The sequence below is a fragment of the Urocitellus parryii genome, chromosome 3, assembly GCF_045843805.1.
Source record: "Urocitellus parryii isolate mUroPar1 chromosome 3, mUroPar1.hap1, whole genome shotgun sequence".
Lineage (NCBI taxonomy): Eukaryota > Metazoa > Chordata > Mammalia > Rodentia > Sciuridae > Urocitellus > Urocitellus parryii.
Genome location: NC_135533.1, coordinates 178998847 through 179013367, shown reverse-complemented (window position 1 = coordinate 179013367; position 14521 = coordinate 178998847). Strand labels below are relative to the sequence as shown.

The window sequence follows — 14521 nt, the reverse complement described above, 5'->3', positions numbered from 1 at the left end:
GAATCCAGCAGACTAGTCCTGAGTGAAGTTTAAGATTTCTTTAAAATGCCCAAGCAGAACTCAGATATTACTAAAGCTACAGTGGGAAAATAGGGTTTTTTTGTTTTGTTTTACTTTGTTTTTGTCTCTTCAATGTCATTTTATTAAGAGAGCATGCATTGTCAGTGGCTTAGAAGCTATGAAAATAAAGAGTATAAACAGTTCTAATGCAGTATAATAAGTCATTTATGAATATTATGCTAAAGAAATATTTAGATAGCTTGATAACTCTTCCAAGGGAATGAGAATGTAAATAGAAGGTTAACACTGTTCCTATCCCAAATAATATGACCATGTTCAAATACTTGAAAATTATTTCTGCTGTTGGTTAGTTGTGAGGCCCTTTGCAAGAAAATTTCTTTCTCTAATCCTATATTTTCAAGTGAGAGATTGAACTTGACTGTCATGTCCCAAGTTTTTTTTTCATTTCTTTTTTTTAATTTTTACTTATTTTTTTAGTCATACATGACAGTATAATGCATTTTGATATATAATACATACATGGAATGTACATATATCAATCATATTGTCTATTCTATTCTGCTGTCCTTCCTATCCTCCCTACTCCTCCCCTCCTCTCCCATCCTTTCTCTCTATCCAAACTAATGTGACACACTTTTTTTCTTTTTCCTTTTTCTCATTACAACATCATATATGTATTCTGTATAACAATGAGGTTCTCCTTCCATCTTCTGTGCAACTCCCCTTCTCCCTCTGGAAGATAGGATCTTCAAAACTGTTCAAAGCTCTCTCAAAATACAGGAAGTAGTAAGCTTCCACCATCTGTCGCCAGGTACACTTTGCAGTGACTCAAAGTTGAAAATGCGCTTCAGTGTTGCAAGAGGCTGCAGGAGAGCTCAGACCAGAGGGAAATGTGGGGTTTTCTTGACATCTGACTTCAGTTCTGGATATGCTGGCACTTGGTGGTGTTTAATGTAGAAAGCTAGAGAATGAAAGACCTTTCAAAACTGTGGTCATTTTGGGCAGAGGGGTGTCACGGAAGTCTCCTAGAGATGCAAGGTATGAAATTCCCAGGACCCAGCAAAAGGGATGCAACAATGGGAGTCAGAGAGGATGGTACCAAACCAGGGAAATCTCGTCAAAAGCGTCATTTCACAGATCCTTATTTCTTGGTAGCAGATCCAAATCATCCTCTTCTACAATAGGGCTGCTTTTCAAAACTTAAAAGCTTTCCTCCCCGTGTGCTTTTCCTGTTCCTATTTAAATTAGGAGAAGCTTTCTAATGTGCCCGAACTGCCACAGGAAGTGCTCCATGAACCCCAAGCCCTTTAGAATGGAATAATACTGATTCACTCATGCCAGAGGCCTTTTCCTGCAGATCACATATTTACCCCATAAGTTGGTGATGGAGGTGGTGGTGCTTCGCCTTTATAGATGGAAAACTTTTGTCTGTTAGCTCATCTGCACAGATTCACATTTAATCTTAAAATCCTGCTACTCTTTCTATTACTCCTCTCAAGTTTTCTCTTTGTAATTTATACCCAAATGTCATTTTACAATACTGAAATGGGCTCCTATGTGTTATACTGTGTCATGTCAAACTGAAAGCAGTGAGTGTAGTAGCAGAAAAAAACTAGAAAGAGAATTTATTTTGTAAATCATAAGATACTCTATAGAGAAATTCATCATGCTCACAAACCAAGCCTTACTGAATGTTAACACTTGATAAAGTTTACAAATTACTTAGGGCTGAGGGGAGACCAGATCCCAAGTAACCAATTATGAAACGACAAAAGTAAGAGGTGACAAACTTAATAACCAGAAGCTCAGCTTCATGAGACTCTGGTTACTCCAAGACTATTTTAAGACATAACAGTATAACAAAGTGTGTACCATCTTCTGCTACTTAGACCAGGGCTATTCAATAAAGCTTTCAACAATGATGAAAATATTCTAATCCTATATTAGCATATATCTATGCTAATACAATAGTTGTCCACAACTGGAACTATCACTTCAAATGTAGCTAGTACAACTGAGGGGCTTAAGTATTAATCTTCTTTCATTGACTTCAATTTTATTTTTAAATAGAAACAGTGTAAAATATTTTTTCACTAAACACAACTTTATTGTTTCAGTAGTACTCCATTTTGTTTTAATTGTTTAAAATTTAGTGACTGAATTAAATGAAGATATATTATAAGCACAAAATATACACCAAATTTAAAACACTTAGTACAAAGAAAGTAAAAATACATTCTTGATAATTTTTCACTGACTATAGAGATAGATGATGATATTTTTCATATGTTGAGCAAAACAAAACATTAAAATTAATTTCCTATATATTAATTCTTTTAAATATAGCTACCAGGAAATGTAAAAATCACAGTGCAGCTTACATTATTTATCTCCTGGACAATGCTGGGTTAGAACCTAGAGCGCACTGAGGGGTGTGGTTCGGTGGTAGGCCTGCCTGGCAAATGCAAGGCTCTGGGTTCAATCCCAAGCACTTCCAAAACAGGAAAAAAAAAAAAAAAAAAAAATCTAAGAGCTTTTCCATCTGTGGAGGAAACCTCATGGCAGAAAGATTTGTTCTGCCTCCAAGACTGATGGTATTTCTGCTACAGAGATGACAGGTCATAAATATTATCATAAAATTTTATCCAAAAGTGCTTAACAGGTCATTCAATCTTCCCAGGGTTTAAAGGAAGACTGTAGAGATTATGATTATCTACTAAAATTTTTCAAATAATAGGTGCCCATTCATTTCCTCTGAGAGCCGTTTTGCAGACCTCAATTTATGCTTTCCAGATTTGTCTTTAATTCCAAGATTAATCTTATTTTATAGTCTGAAAAGTGCACAGTACAAGGATGCTGGGTCAATGTATGCGGTGGTGGGGAGGATCGGTGGTGTTTTAATTAACTGACATGGTCACTGCATACAGTGAGAAAGGAGGAAATGGGCTGGCATGGCCACAGGTCCTCCTTCAAAGGCTCAACAGCAGGAAAAGATTTTACCTAAATGGCTAAAACCAGCTCTCCTCAGAAGTAACCTATTTCCTTCATTTTCTACATCTAACAAAGAGGGCATTTAAATGGGGCATGATGGTGCATGCCTATAATCCCAGCAACTTGGGAGGCTGAGGAAGGAGAATCGTGAGTTCAAAGCCAGCCTCAGCAATGGTGAGGCACTAAGCAACTCAGTGAGACCCTGTCTCTAAATAAAATACAAAATAGGGCTGGGAACATGGCTCACTGGTTGAGTACCCCCTGAGTTCAATCCCTAGTATCTATATACTGTTTACTCATTTTTCAAATAACTGTCAGATTTTTTACATCCTACTGATGTTTTACAACAACATTTTCTTTAAAATGCAAGTAGAATTGGAAAATTTGAACACAGAGACCATTTTGTTCCTATGCTTGCTGAACTAAAAATCCAATTTTCAGAAATTAACTGAACTCACCTGGTTCACTGGAAATAAAGGATAATTACTACAGATGTAGGTAGCATCCCAAATCCAAAATGCTTTGAAATCTGAAACTTATTAAGTTTTCAAATTAGGGATGCTCAATCAGAAAAGTCTGTGCAAATATTTCAAAAATTTTAAATTCCCAATCTGAAATATTTCTGGTTCCAAAAACTTTTGGATAAAGGATACTGAATGTGAACTGTAGTCCAGACTAGGAGCTAGATCTCCTGCCTCCTGAGCTGCTGATCTTCTTACTGATAATTACTATTCTAGACGTACAAGTCTAATCAAGAATAGTCAGTATACATGGTGATGAGCTCTACTTCACAAAACAATGACTACATGAAACTATTTCCCAATATCAAGTTAACTGTATCTAACCTGCTCTATGGTTTGTTTGTTTGCAGTGGTAGGGATGGAATCCTGGGCCTCATGTATGCTCAACAAGTGCTCTACCACTGAGCTACATCCTAGTCCTAACTTGCTCTGTATTCTCATAAATCATCTCCCCAATGTGGGGACAATCTCTAACTTCCAGAATTTCTGTACAACCCAAAGTCAAACAACAATTGTTTGCCTCTTTCCTATAGCAGATTCTGTTGGTCAGATGCATTGGAAGAAAACACATTCCCCTGACAGTATCTCTTCATGTTATTTCCTCGTGGAATTATATGAAGAAATAACATGAGTGTACCATCTTGAAATTCAGGCGACTTCAAAATAGTTGATCAGAATTTTTTCTCTAAAGCCACAGTGATTTCTGGGAATGTACATATAATATATAGTTGATTTACACTTAAAAGTAAGATTGATCTTTTTGTTTTATTTATAACAGTGAGTAAATGATTTAAGCAGCCCTACTATTCAACCTGCTTTTGATTTTTTTTTTTTTTAATTGGATAAAGCTTGGCAGGTTAGTTCTGTAATGAAAGCAATCCTTTTCCAAGTCTACTCTTTTCCACAGAGAATCCAATTTCACCCTATTTTCATGCTAATGTTGTGCTCCAGAAGTCTTCAGCCTCTTTGTTCTAATTGCTATAAATTATAAACCCAACCAGCACCGAGGTAGAGAGGTTGGAAGTCCGCTAGTGATGCCTGCCGCCTAGGATACTGCACATTTCTGTTGACGATTAGCATCAGTGAGACACCGTGCTGCGGTCTTGAGTGGTTCTTTAAATTCCCAAATGTGGTCACTGCAGTGAGGTTTTATTCTGAATCGCTGACTGATTCTCCTCATTTTCAGAAGTTGTTGTTCTCAGTTTCCCTTTCTTTATCAACACCAAGCAACAGAGGGGAAAGGGGTGGGGTGCTGTCTACCTTCATTTCCTTATTTATTGTGGATAGGGGCTCCAGGTCTACATTCCACCTACAAATCAGCAGGTTTCACAACTCATGAGGGCATATTCATTTCAGCTTCCCAGCAGGTTTCTCTTCACCATTGTCTGGCTCCACTCTTCCACCTTCAGCTGCTGGCTTAGGATGCTGGGGTATAAAGGGCTCTGCTGCCGTCTTTCTATTCCCCATTATCTTAGTTTCTAAAGTGATATTCAAATAATTATACTCTCATTCAACTGTCCATTTCAGGCTCCAGCTTAAAAGCCCCACATTGGCAGTGACTGAGTTTTAAAGAATAACGTGTGTGGGAGCAAAACGATGACAAGCATCTTCATAGTCCCCATCCTGTGCCAGACACCATGTACAAACCTCCTATGGATGACTCACGACACTCAAGATACTTGACAGAGGAAGAAACTGAAGGTCAGGGAGGTGAAGAGACTGGTCTAAAGCCCACAGAGCGGAGAAAGATGAAAACACAAATGAAACAGTGCTCCTTCAAACCCCAATTTCTATTTTTGCTACTGCTTAAGCATTTATAAGTGCCACCAATTTCTTGGTAATTCCCGAATGAGGCCTTGCATTTTTTTTTTTCTAAAATACAAGTATGTCTCCAGTGCTACTTCACATTTAATTCTCCTTTTTCTTGATGTGCTAATTACTTTCTGTTAAGAGTTACAAATACCCAAGTCAGGCATGGTGGTGCATTCCAGCAGGTTGGGAGGCTAAAGTAGGAAGTGCGTACGTTCGAAGCCAGCCTCAGCAATTTAGCAAGGCCCTAAGCAACCTAGTGAGACCCTGAGTCAAAATAAAAAATAAAAAAGGCTGAGGTGTGGCTCAATGGTTAAGCACCCCTGGGTTCAATCCCTGGTACAAAATTAAAAAAAAAAAAAAAAGTTACAAATATATCAGCGTTTTAGCTTAAGAAATATTCAGCATTAGCCCAGTATGGTGGCACACACCTGTAATCCCAGCAGTTTGGGAGGCTGGGACTGCAAATATGGTTAGGAATCAGTCCTCTAGGATTGATTCCAAGATAAACTTGTGGTAAAAAAAAAGTCCCCCAATGAGCAGCTCCGTGGTCTGAAAGGGCAGGGAAACAGCCCAATGAGCATCACCGCAGAGGAGCCAATCGGTTGCTGGGGCCGCTGTGAGCCAATCATCAGCTGGCAGCTGGAAGTTTGCTGGCAGCTGGAAGTTTGCTGGGGCCCCTTGGGCTGTGGCTCTCAACATGGGACTGCAAGTTCAAAGCCAGTCTCAGCAATTTAGCAAGGCCCTGAGCAACTCAGCAAGACCCTGTCTTTAATTAAAAAATAAAAAGGGCTGGGGATGTGATTCAGTGGTTAAGCATCCCTGGGTTCAATCCCTGGTACCAAAAAAAAAAAAAAAAAAAAAAAAAAGCTTTGTCAATTTTTCAGATGAGATTGAAAGACATATTTCTAAGATTTACTATTCCAACTCTTATTTTAAACAATAATTACAAAAATAAAGAACTACTATTAATATAAAACTCCGAAATAGATGGTACAGAAATGAAGATCTAATAAAAACTAATTTTGAAGAAATCTATAATTCCTATAAGTATAAATTACTAAGGGTAAAATATTTTGTAAATTGCATATAGGGTACAAGGAGGGAGAAGGTAAAATAAAAGGGATATTACTGATTTTTAAAAAAAAAAAAAAAAAGTCAGTGACGGAGAGCAAAGCATATTTAAATCATATCCAGTTCTCCAAGTTAACTGCTATTTCAGAAAATAACCTGGGCACACGCGGTCTTGAAAAGCTTATTAAAAGACAGAGCCTGCTTTAAATGAAGAAGAAAAAGATACACTGAAGCTCTGTAATGGTCCCTGAAACATGTTTGATGTGCCTCTAAAATATAAATGTGGAAAAGATGCAAAAACAGAGAACAGAATGGAAAATCAAGGTTACTTTAACTTAAATGAAAATAAATGTAAGTTATTATATTTTGAATGGTCCATGTTTTAGACTTTGTAAAGCCAATCCCATCATCCAGCAGTTCATAAACAGTAAAATAAATTACCACTTTAGAAAAAAATGTGTAACCCAAGAATATTTGCAAAATTGGAATGCCCAGCAATAGAGAAACAGTTAGGTAAATTATGTTACATCAACTCAATGGGCTACAATATAATTCATAAAAAGCCTGATATGATGCAGGGGGCGGGGGGAATATAAAATTCTACATTTTCTTTCATTGAACTAACAAAAATTTTAAAGGAATAAATACTGGAGAATATGCAAGCCACACATGTATTTTAAATTTGCTAGCAGTCATTTTGAAAAAGTGAAAATAAACAGGTGAAATTAACTTTAAGATTTTTATTTAATCCGATATATCCAAAAATACTGTCGTTTCTGCATATTATCAGTATTTTAAAAATGAAACAAAAACAACTATTGGGATTGTGGGTATAGCTCTGTGGTACAGTGCTTGCCTAGCATGTGCAAGGCTCTGGTTTGATCCCCAGGACTACCAAACAACAGGAGAAGGAGAAGAAAGAAACCATTCGTGAGCTATTTGAAAATTATTTTTTTGTACAATCTTAGAAATCTCAATTCAGACTAGCTACATTTCAAGTGCTCAATGGCCACATTAGCTGGAGACTATCAAACTGAATAACACAGGTCTAGATTTTTGGATCTCTCATCCCCTAAAACACTGTGACGTTAAGGAAAAGTAGAAGTTTGCACAGGAAATTACATAGTCATTCTCTGGGAATTGATGGAGTCATCATAATAACGGGGCAACTGTCTGCCTACAGAAAACAATAGTAATTTCATGTCTCTAACATGCTCCGTGGGGCCCAAAGAGAAGGATTTATCATCTTATTACCTTGTGTAGTTCTCTTTGTATCCAGAAATATCATCGTTGGGAGATCGCAGTCGACGTTGAGATGGAGCCTCCAGATGCCAATAGTTGATGCGGTTTAGGAACATTTTGGCCAACTCAACAATTGTTTGCCTTTCTTTTGATGGTAGGTGACTAAATTTGTACTGTACAAAGTTATTCACACCCTTAAAAGAAGGGAAGAAAATTTATTCATGCAAGTATGTGATCATACTAATTCTTCACACCCACACAACCAGCACTATTGGTGAGGAGCAAAAACAAACAAACACACACTTCTCAATTCTCAAAAATCTTGTGTGTATGTGTGTGTGTGTGTGTGTGTATGTGTGTGTGTGGTGCTGGGGATTGAGCCCAGGGCCTTGTGCATGCAAGGCAAGCATTCTACCAACTGAGCTATATCCCCAGCCCTTTTCTTCCTTTTCTTTAAAAGAAAACAACAGTGCCCACAGAGAAATCTGCCACAGGTCACAGTGGATGAAAAGTAACAAGATAGAAGGGCTGTGAGCTGTGGCTCTATGCCCGCTTCAATCCTGAAGCAGTTCAGAGAAAATCAAAACCATGGACCAAAGAGATCAAAACCCCTTAAACAGTAAAATATGACTGTTTTGCAAAATAATTCTGGCTTCACTATTAGCATATAAGCTCATATAAAATGTGGTTCTTAGATAAACATTGTTTTTCTCTGGAATTTTTTTTTTTTTTTTTTTTTTTTTTGTACTGGGGATTGAACCCAGAGGCACTCAAACACTGAGCCATATCCCCAGCCCTTTTTGTATTTTATTTACAGACATGGTCTTGCTGAATTGCTTAGGGCCTCACTAAATTGCTGAGGCTGGCTTTGAACTTGTGATCATCCTGCCTCATCTTCCCAAACTACTGGGATTACAGGTGTGCGCCACAGCACCAGGCTCTGCAAAATTTTTAATCAAAACTATTGCTAAAAATAAAATACATAATTCGGTAGCAAAACAAAAAAACTATTGCCAGCATATCTTCCATATTACTAAACGTTAGAATTTAAGTCTTGTCCACTGAACTAAACTAATAATATTTAAGTCTTTACTGTCTCACTCTGTTTTTTCCTGATAAACTTGCTAAAACCAAAAAACAGTCAAAATTATGTGCTTTTTCAAAAAGCTCTGGATTCCTTTAACCTTCCTGCAGAACACTCCCATCTCATCTAATTTCACATAAAAGAACAATAGATTCTTATTTAATAGTTTGGAATCAAAACATAACTTGTTCTCCTGAAAACCCACTGATAAAAGTACATTTGTAAGGACTCTGGTATTCCATCTTCTCTAGTCAGATTTTCATCAAGAAATTCAGTCCAGAGAGCTTGACTTTGATATAGCCAAACAATGAAGGGCTAAAAATTGATGTCCGTGAAAAACAACCTTGCAGACAAAGTCTATACATTTTAACAGATTCTCTGAGTAAAACAGTTTCTTCCCAGGAATTGTACTGTAGCCAGAAGTCAATGTTTTTCACATTACAAGCGAATTCCCTCACCTCAATAAATAGGCTTTTCCAAACAGTGCCAATCAAAAGGACAAAGACTTATGTTTACAACATCAACAACAGGGAAAAGCACCATTAGTGTGTCCATAGTCCCCTCAACCCCACAGCATTGGGGGTTAAGGGGGCTCAGGATTTAACCCAGGATGTTTTACCACTGAGCCACACCCCTAGCCCTTTTATTTTTATAATTTAAGACAGGGTCTCACTAAATTGCTGGGCCTGGCCTCAAACTTGTAATCCCAATAATTTTCACAGACCTTGGTGAATATTTCGGAGCCAGGGATGGAAGATGGAAGGAAGATGTGAATAGAGATGTAGAAGGAAAATTGAAAGGTGTCATCAGGCTAAGGATGAGACTCAGTGGTATATGCCTAGCATGTATGTTCAAGGTCCTGGGTTCTACCCCCCAGCACGGGGTGGGGGGGGCATTTTTTCAACTTAAAACCAATAAAGAACGAGCTTGTTTTTATTTTTTTACCTGCTCAATACTAGGTTTTTCAAATGGAGGCTTCTTCTCCAAAGAGCCTTCAACCACAGGTTTTCCTCTTTGTAAAATAGATTTTCTCAAGAGCTGCAAAGAAATAATTTTTTTTTTAATTTGTCTATCTTACAGACAGCCTTTAAGGGAAGTTACTGTATTCTATTTCTCTTAACTATATGTAAACAAATTCTTAAATCAAACAGGTAAACTATACCAGGTAACAAAAATTTGCCTTCATATCCATAACCAGGACTTTGAGAAACTACACACCTTTCATGTCTGAGCAGCCTAGACTACCCAGGACCACCAGACACCACTATCCCTCCCACCTTCTCCCTCTCTCTGGTTCTGGCTTCCTACACACCAAGAAGACTTTGCACATTCCAGTTCAGGCCACTGGATGTGTCCCGAAGCTCGGGAGCATCTTACTTAAATGCATGAAAGGCTAGGACCTATTCTGCACAAGTGAGGCCAGGAAGAGGAGCTGTCTAAGAGGAGCCAGCTGGATGAAGGTCCTATACACAGTCTAGGGTAAGTTTTTCGGGAAAAAAATTCTGCAAGGCTCTCAACTGGCAACTTTCACTGTTGCGGTCTCCTTTCACTTCCCTTCCATCTGCAGCATGTAGGCCAATGGTTCTGGCATCTGAATGCCCACAGAACAAAAATACTGCCCGTAATTCCTGCCTCTGGAATCGAAAACCCTCAAAGAGCAAACAGAAAAAAAAAAACAAAGGCATTTACCAAGAAGAAAGTTGAATTGAAATTGAAATTGAAATCCTTTTTTTTTTTTAATTTAAATTCTTTACCTTCAACCTTGGCTTTAATTTTCTGTAAACTTTACATGTAAGCTGGGTATGCTATGGTCCTGCATTGATTTAAGTTACATTTTTACTTCTTTTCTCCATTTATTGCCTTTTCTATAGAAATAAAACACAGCAACCATTCTCCCAGTGGTTACTGGAAATTGACAAAACCCTAAAGTTAAAGATGGCCATGTGTCACAACAGAGCTGTATCTTACAAAGACCTCATATATGTTGAGTACGGAGTATTTGTTGGTCCTCTGAATGCACTATGCCCATCTTTACAAAAATAAATTTCCAATACAGGTAAGTATTATCTGTGCTTCTAAGGATACATAAAGATTAATAATAAAACTTAAGTACAAAGAATTCTAGTTTCCTACCTTTTTTTCTCCTAAGACAAATCTTGGCCCACTGGGGTTTTCCATTTAGAGGTAAACTGGTGTTGAGCCTCAGTTTTGTCATTTACAAAGTGATGGGACTGAGACACAAGCATATAAAAGTTTCTATTGGTGCCAGTTTCTATTGGTGCCAAGTTCAGTGGCACAGTATTCCTCTAGCTAATACAAGTTCCTGGGTTTGATCCCCAGCACTAAATAAATAAATATTATTAATGCAGCAAGCATTTGCATTCTGTCTTTTGCCAGAAACTCCAGAGGTGGTTTTGGTTTTGGTTTTGTTTGTGAGATTCTCTATCACCCAGACTGGCTGGCCTTGAACCTCCTGGAATAAAGCAATCCTCCTGCCTCAACCTCCAGAGTAACTGACATTACAGGCACATGCCACCACCGCCCATGATTTCATAATACCTTTTGAGGTAGGTGATCCTGTTATCTGTATTTACAGATGAGGAAACCAAAGCAGAATAACATCAAGGTTATTCTGTCATTACACTGAAGGAGCAAGGTTTTTTTTTATACCCAGGTCCCCAGAACAACATCTACAGGCATTGAGGCATGCTTCAGTTGTAGGACACAGCTATCCATTGAGTTTATTTTCAGCATCTAAAATTGAAGTTTTTAAATGCTGCTAGAACATACAAGACATTTTAACTGAATTATTGACACATGAGACACAGAAACTGCCTTTCAAAAGTTAAGGGATGGATCATTTCTAACTCCTCTGTCCAAACAATGACTGCATTAGAGTGGGTGCTGATTTTGGGGGGGAGGGGGTGTAGGGTACCAGGGATTGAACTCAGGGACACTGGGGCACTGAGCCATACCCCCCCTGTAAATAGAGACAGAGGGGGTGAGTTATGGCTCAGCAGTAGAGCGCACGCCTCGCACATGCAAGGCCCTGGGTTCAATCCTCAGCACCACATAAAAATAAATAAATAAATAAAGTTATTAAAAAACATAGAGATGGGGATTATTTTGGATTGAATTTCTACAGGCAATTATATGTGCACTATTATTGAAAGACGGAAGGGGAAAAAAAAATAACTTCAAAGCCGAGCAATGTTTCTGGCGCGTTGTGTTGGTTATAAACGCAGAAGGCTGACAAAATGGAACCCTGACACCACCTTCTCTTCCAGCAGGGCAGCGGGGAGCTGCCAGGGAGCTCAGTTCCAAGACAAATCATAGCTGCCGTCATGCAGACCTTGCTTTCCTTCAACTAAGATCTTTTTCCAAAGAAGCTCTAAATAAACAGTAAGCTGCTGCCAAGGTTCAATCTAGATGACACAGGCCTCATGACCATGTCAACAAACTGTCACCTGGAGTGGCCTAGTACCTGCTAAAGCTGTGGGAATTCAGTTCATTCTCTCAACTCTTGAGTTAAATCCCAACTCGCAATATAATTTTCCCTTCAACACCTTCTGCTGTCTTACCACCCCCCCCAAAAAAAAATTCCATTAGTACAATAAAAAATAAAAGTTAACAAGAGACAGGAAAATTATGGAGCAAATAAGTTCAAAGAAAAAAAAGCTGTAAGAATTGGGTAAAGAAATTGTACTGGGATTCCTAGCAGCCAAGGCAAAAGAAGAAACTTATTAGAAAATTTAATTGTCCTTATATAAATATAGAGTGCTGCCAATGTAGCTCAGAGAGCTTGCCTGATAAATGAGAGGTGCTGGGTTGGAGCCCCAGCACGATAGATAGATAGATAGATAGATAGATAGATAGATAGATAGATAGATAGATAGATCGCAAAGCCTTTTATTAAAGAGGCAAACTTTTCCAGGCGGTAAATACTGGATGCTATTTTTTTAACATTCTTCTAAGTGTAACATAAGATAATCTAGACTACAATACCCTCTACAGCAGGTGTGTTGTTTTAATTATCCTTCTGGAGACCTCCTTTATAAATCTATTTTTAGCACCCTGAAGTTTTTCTACCTATCTTGCCACCAGTTTCCCTCCCACACCTATAAGTCCTGACTCTGAGAAGCAGCCTGAGGAGAACTCCATCTGTGGGATGGGAACGGCTGTAACCCAAGTGGAGCTGAGGAAGGACCAGGGAGAGGCAACTATGGGGAGTGGGGGCTGTGATGGGTGACTAGCGTCATCAAGACACATGTCACAGTGGGAAGGTGCCAAGGCCCATTTGGAAAGTCTTGATTCCTTCCCTTGAAGCCTAAGAAACAGACTTGGGGCTGCCCCTCCCATTTCCTTCTCTCCCCAGGGTGGCCTCCGTGCTGTTCCTACACCACAACACTCTCACCCAGGGGGCAGACGAGATGTCTACTCTCCTTTCTGCCCGGGGGCTCTCGCCCTGGCACCGGTGGCTCCTCACTCCTGCTCCATTTCTACTCAGATGCCATCTCCTCAGAGAGGATTTCCTAACTGCCTTCCTCACTGGCAGGCCCCCTGCCCACCACCATTCTTTCCATTCTGATTTCACTTACCCTATACTTTGTTTCTCTTCACAGCACTTAGCACCACCTGAAAATATATTATTGACTCATCAACAGTCTGCCTCCCCTGCTGAATAACCTCCATAAGGACACAGTCTCGACCACGGATCTATCCCTCATGCTACACTGGTGCCAGGCACAGAGCAGGTGTGCAATAAATATGTGTTGGGTAGACAGAAAGAAATCTATAAGCCTATGCAAATCAAGATGTGTAATTTTGCCTAGAAGCATGAAGAAGCTCAAGGAGAGTGATGCATCCAAGGCATGGCAGGTCATTTGAGAGAATCCATGGCATGCTGCGCAAGCCCTGAGGGAAAAATATACCATAAGCTGAGAGTCTCCACACCCCCAGCCTGGCATGTGGAGACTGAGCATGTGTGGAAAAGAAGGGAAAAGAAAAGCCGTTTAAAATATTGAAATCTCACCTTGAATAGATAGAAATAAACTTGTTTGGTATCTGCATCTTCCTCCTTGTGGACACAGGTAAAGAGATATTCCACATCCAACACTATTCCCAGGAGTCTGTTCATTTCTTCCTCTGACACATTCTCCAGGTGGGAAACATGAGCAGCTTAAGATGAGACCAAAGGAACAACACGTATGTGTAAGAATTGAGTCGGAAAACCACAAGCACTCCCCACTAGAAAACAGAAGGTTCTCTCTCACAAAACTTCCCTTCAATTCCTTAGGTTGCCTAATGAATCCTCAAAAGGGAATTTCTGAACCCTTTAGGATGGATGTTTTCTCATAAAAAACCTACTTGTAATTAGCCTTCCTATCCAACACTAAAAGTGGGCAAGGAGCTAATGTATTCAAATAATGTGTATTTGAAGAACTGAAACTTAAAAAAAAACACAGAAATTTGTAGCAACAAGTCTGCTAATGAGAGGGTCAAGTTCTTAAGTTTCCACATTAACAAATTCTCCACCGTGGGCTGGGGATGTGGCTCAGCACCACATACAAACAAAGTTGTTGTGTCCGCCGAAAGTTAAAAAATAAATATTAAAATTCATTCTCTCTCGGGCTGGGGATGTGGCTCAAGCGGTAGCGCGCCCGTCTGGCATGCGTGCGGCCCGGGTTCGATCCTCAGCACCACATACCAACAAAGATGTTGTGTCCGCCGAGAACTAAAAAAAAATAAATATTAAAAAAATAAAAATAAAAAATAAAAT

The 14521-nt window shown here is 39.0% G+C and overlaps 1 protein-coding gene across 1 annotated transcript in view; it reads right to left on the bottom strand.

Annotated features, from left to right (window-relative positions):
- The window catches only part of Kat2b (lysine acetyltransferase 2B), a 106786-nt gene that overhangs the window by 38580 nt on the left and 53685 nt on the right, over positions 1-14521 (bottom strand). The window contains exons 3-5 of the mRNA XM_026395917.2: positions 13775-13920; positions 9688-9780; positions 7671-7852 (exon numbers count right to left, since the gene is read on the bottom strand). Of these exons, the coding sequence (XP_026251702.2) occupies positions 7671-7852; positions 9688-9780; positions 13775-13920 (421 nt within the window). The remainder of the gene's footprint in view (positions 1-7670; positions 7853-9687; positions 9781-13774; positions 13921-14521) is intronic.